Genomic DNA, 5,338 nt, shown 5'->3' with positions numbered 1-5,338 from the left:
CCAAGTAACTTCTTTCGACCGATTCAATCGCACGTTCAGTGTGCGCGAGACAATTGACCACAATGAGGGACTGCCAAGGCAACAATATAGGGTTCTTCTTGACGAAGATTGGTGCGATTGTGGAAGGTTTCAAGCTTTTCGTATGCCTTGCTCACACGTCATAGTTGCATGTGCGTTTGCCCACCGCGACGCTATATCACTACTGTCTCCGATTTACAAGACTCAGACATTGCTCAGAGTTTACAGTGTTGCGTTTCCTGTGGTGGCCAAGGAGGATTACTGGCCTGAGTATGATGGAGAGGTAGTTTGACACAACGACGCAATGCGGCGAAAGAAAAAAGGGCGTCCCAATAGTACACGGATTAGAACCGAAATGGACGTCCGCGACAAAATGGAACAAAAATGCAGCATTTGCCGTCAGGTGGGGCACAATATAAAAAGATGCTCTAATCGTGGCTCGACATCGTCGCAAGTTTAGTATAATCTGTATTTTTTTTTAATGCAATGTATCAGTTTCGCTTACCACCTCTTGTAACCGTTCATCGGTCTTTCATCAATAAATTGAGCTTTAGTAAAAAACCGATATCGATAACGCATACATTACATTATTTAGGGTTAATAAGATTTTTACGAACTCAATTTATTAGACGTTTTTACGAAAATAATAGACCGAAATCGAAAACGGTACGCGAAAATACCCGAAACGGGTTAATTTTGAAAAAAAAATGGCCCACACATAGGAGCCAATTGGTTTGGCGCCTATGTGTTAATACATGGCCATATGCGCCATTTCAAATGGCTTGCAAATTCCAGCCCTAATTTTTCTTCTTATGCGCCAAATGGTTTGGCTTGTGTGACATGCATGCGCCATTTCATTTGGCGCATTCTCTTCCAGTATGTCCCAAACCTAGACAGTTTGGTAAATACCCCGAAATGTTGGTTTTTTCTGTATTTTATTTAGTAAACCTGGTTATTTTAATTTTTTTTTCATAAAATGTAGGATATTGGTGGAGATGAATGAGATCTATTGATGGAGCTGATTTTTTTGAAATTACTAGACTTTCTCTCAATAAAACTTGAATTAAAAGGTGCTCTATGATATTGAAGAGAAAAATATTAATATTCAATTAATGATTTCATGATTTATTAATACTTTTTAAGTATAATTTATTTATTTTGTTGCATAGATATTAACTTTTTTTTAAGAAATTTTTTCTTATTTCTAATATTTTGTTGTTATTTAAATAATATAATTCTGTTGTTATTTTAATATTATAGTTCTGTTATTATTTTTATGATTTTATTTTATAAAAAATATACTAACGTACTTATATCTTAAATTTTCTAAAAATACCACACTCCGTAACAATACTCAGATACTGGATACGCACGTACCTATACAATACAAATTTTAATTAATACAGTAGTTAAAATTTCTCTAGTTAATCAAAAATGTTGAAAAGAAATACCTGACCATGAGAACACATGGATGAAGCACGTGATTTTCTTCCATCCATGTGATTACCATTTTTTTTATCAAATGCAAGTTTTGAAACTTGTGAAAATATTTATTTAGACTTAAATAAGGAACCTATCTAATTTGACCATTGGATGATAGACGGGAGTGTATGTAGAACCGTTTGTTTATATTTTTTTTTTAAAATAATTTTTATAATATAATATATTTTTGTTGAAAAATATTTTACAATGAATTTAAAAAAAATAATTATGTTAAGAATTTAATTTAAATAAATATTCTTAAAAAATTAATTTAAATATTTCAAAAAATTACTTAAGATTAAAACTAATTCAAATAGTTTTAATAAAAATTATTTTTGAGATACATTTTTTTTTTAGAAAGCAAGATAATATTAAAGGGATAACTAAGGGTTTTCCAACCCGATTACAAAGATATTCGAGAAAATCCGACAAAAAAGAAGATTACAAACCAATTACAATTACGAGAGAAAATACAAAAGATACATACAAAACTCGTAAAAGGTGTAATTGGGGTGTGTAATTTTCCCACACAACGACCACTTCCAAACTAACAATTTAATGTTCTAAACGGTATTATTCACACTCCACGCCTCCTTACTAAAGCACCAACCATTCCTAACCAACCAATGACTCCAAGTTGTAGCCATCCAAACAACATCCAATTTTCTATCCTTCACCTTTTTACTATGAAAAAAAGAGTGTCAATCCATAAAATTCGGTAAACACTCCTCTTCAAAATAAACCTCTTTACCTATCCAATAACCTATTTCTTTCCAAATATACTTCACCACCAAACAACCAAAAAAGAAATGATTCCTACTTTCCGCGTAATATCCACAAAAAATACACTTTAAATCATCCGGAGGAAAAGACATATCTCTCTTCACCAAAAGATCTTTCATCGGAAGCCTATTGTGAAGAAGCCTCCACCCAAAATCCTTAATCTTGTAAGGCACTTCCATCTCCCACAAAAGGCCAAAAGCTTCCGCATTTTTTATAGGAGGGCCATACAGAATAAATAATTTCTCATAGAATTCATAACAAGAAGCTACCGAGAACTCCTTCTCCGAATTACCCAACCACACCACGGCATCTTTTCCCTCCTTCCACCCATAAAAAGCCACCAAACTCGTCCTCAAAGAGGTGATATCCGCCGCAAGAACCGGGTCCTCCGCCATGTGACGTGGTATCCCAAGATCCCCCCAATGCCAAATACCATTTACCCATCCTCTCATGGCGCCCACCGACACAAACTTTAAACGAGAAACAAGGAACAAATCCGGATAAACCTCTTTTAAAGCTTTGTCTTCCAACCAAATAGCCTCCCAAAAAGGAGTGTTAAAACCATCATGAATATTAAACCTACCACAAGCAACAACGGGCTCAATTAAAGAAGATGAATAAATCTTTACAATGTTCTTCAACCATAATGAACAAGTGGAAGAAATTTTCATCTCTCTATCCTTTCCAAAAACCTTTGACGATAAATCTCCGTAACGCGCTTTCAAAATATTAAACCACAAAGGCAAGTTCTTTACGCCTAATCCTCCTTTATTCAAAGGTAAAGTGACATCCCCCCACTTTAACCAATGAATACATCTTCTTTCTTCCACTTCACCCGATAAAAACTTACTTTGAATTCTAGTAAATTTTTTCACCACCTTTGCCGGCATCTTGAGAAAAGACATAGTGAAAATACATAACGAACTAAGAACGGACTTGAGAAGAGTAATTCTACCACCTATATTCAAGAAGCGATTTGTCCAACCTTCTAACCGATTCTTCAACTTTAGCAAAAGAGGGTTCTAAGTGGCTTCCTTCTTAGGATTGAACCCAATGGGAATACCGAGGAAATGAAGGCTACTCTCTTCCAATTTACAAGAAATAAAATGAGAAGTTGCCTCTAAGAAATGAGAATTAGTATTAATTCCAATCAACTTACTTTTGTGATAATTAATACCAAGCCCCGACACCAATTCAAAAGCTCTAAGGACCGCTCTAACCGCCCACACATGTTTCCAATTAGCTTCACCCACAATTAAAGTATCATCCTCAAATTGGAGAATGTCCACCTTACAAGCACCTTTTATAGAATAACTTTGAAATTCTCCCACTTCTATCGACTTCCTAACGAGCCTCGTAAGACCTTCCGCCACCAAAACAAAAAGGAATGGTGAAAGCGGATCACCTTGTCTTAAACCTCTACCAACCTTAAATTCCTTTGTTAGGCTACCATTAACTAGCACCGACATGTTGCTAGAAAACACAAAAAGCTCCATCCACCTCTTCCACTTTTCCCCAAAGCCCATCCTATCCAACATGTAACGAAGAAAATTCCAACTAACCTTATCGTACGCTTTTTCAAAGTCCACTTTAAAAAGCATACAATTACTACCTTCTTTTCTAGCATAATCCACCACCTCATTCACCACTACCACACCATCTAACAATTGTCTATCGGGAACAAAAGCACTTTGATAAGGAGAAATAATAGAATTGAGAACTACTTTCAACCTCCCCGCCAATAGTTTAGCCACCACCTTATACAAAGCTCCCACTAAACAAATGGGTCGATAGTCATTCATTCCAATGGCGTTCTTGGATTTCGGAATTAGAGTCAAAAAAGAAGAAGTTATCGCTTTTGTTATAGGCCTACCCTCAAAGAAATACTTGAAAAAGTTGATAAAGTCTTCTTTGATGAAATGCCAACACTTCTTTATAAAGAGAAAAGAATAAACGTCCGGTCCCAGGCTTTTAGATCCACCACACTCCCACACCGCCTTTTTGATTTCATTATCGGAAAAGGATTTTTCAATCCCCCTCGCCTCTTCCGAGCTAATAGCCTTAAAAACAATGTCATCCAATAAAGGTCTAACCTCTTCCGGCTCTATGAATTTATTTCCGAAGTGATAAAACACCTCCTCCCTAACCTCTTCTACCGACTCCACCAATCCTCTTGGAAAAAGAATGGGACCTAAATGATTAAGTCTTCTTCTTTGTTTCATAACTTTGTGAAAAAAACCGCTATTCGAATCCCCCTCCTTAAGCCACGATAATCTAGTTCTTTGAAGAAGCATATTTTCTTTTATCCTTAGTTTCCTCCAAAATCTACATGCCGCCTCCTTTCTATACATAAAATTACCATCAAAAGAAGCTAAGGAATTGGAGTCTAACCTTACATCGGCTATGTTGATGTCACGAACGTCTTCTTCAATCTCCAAATCGATCTTCCCGAACACCTCCCTACTCCACGTTTTGAGCTTATCTTTTAAAAGTCTAAGCTTTTCCTTAAGAATGTAGTCTCCTGTTCCTTCCACTTTCAAACTTTTCCACTCCTTTTCTGTAACGCCCCATATTTTCTAATTTTAATTTAATCAGAAATTAAATTATTATTTAGAATTATTTAGTATTTTCGTTGAATTAATTGGAGGAATTATAGAATATTAGTCTTTGGGCCAAGTGTGATATTTAGCAATGAGGGGGTGTTAAGTTGTGAGCCCATTGCTAAATTATGTTATGTTTTAATAAAACAAGGAAATAGGAGGAAATTGAGAAATAGAGGAGGAAAACCTAAGAAGGAGAGAAGAAGAACTCATGGGCAAAATCTATTTTCGCAACCCTTTGGCAGCCTTCACAAATCATGCCATAACTTTCTGCTCGTAACTCCAAATCAGGTAATTCTTGAAGATTCAAATTCTACACAAAATTTTCTTCGATTTGATATATTAATTCGTGCCAGGGAGGTTCTCGATGAGGGAGATAAGCGAGTTTGAAGATTGGAGATTCTTGTTGAATTTGAAGAAAAATGGGCTTACGGGTTGAATGGAGAAGAAGGGGA

At 35.7% G+C, this 5,338-nt stretch overlaps 1 protein-coding gene across 1 annotated transcript; it reads right to left on the bottom strand.

Annotated features, from left to right (window-relative positions):
* Window positions 1-2,201: 2,201 nt before the first annotated feature.
* Window positions 2,202-3,188, bottom strand: LOC131597648 (uncharacterized). The gene has a single exon (XM_058870332.1). The coding sequence runs from the start codon at window positions 3,186-3,188 to the stop codon at window positions 2,202-2,204; it is 987 nt and encodes a 328-aa protein (XP_058726315.1).
* Between the last annotated feature and the right edge of the window lie 2,150 nt (window positions 3,189-5,338).

The sequence above is a fragment of the Vicia villosa genome, linkage group LG4 (assembly GCF_029867415.1).
Source record: "Vicia villosa cultivar HV-30 ecotype Madison, WI linkage group LG4, Vvil1.0, whole genome shotgun sequence".
Classification (NCBI taxonomy): domain Eukaryota; kingdom Viridiplantae; phylum Streptophyta; class Magnoliopsida; order Fabales; family Fabaceae; genus Vicia; species Vicia villosa.
The sequence above is the reverse complement of the archived record's forward strand: the minus strand, read 5'-3'. Positions and strand labels throughout refer to the sequence as shown.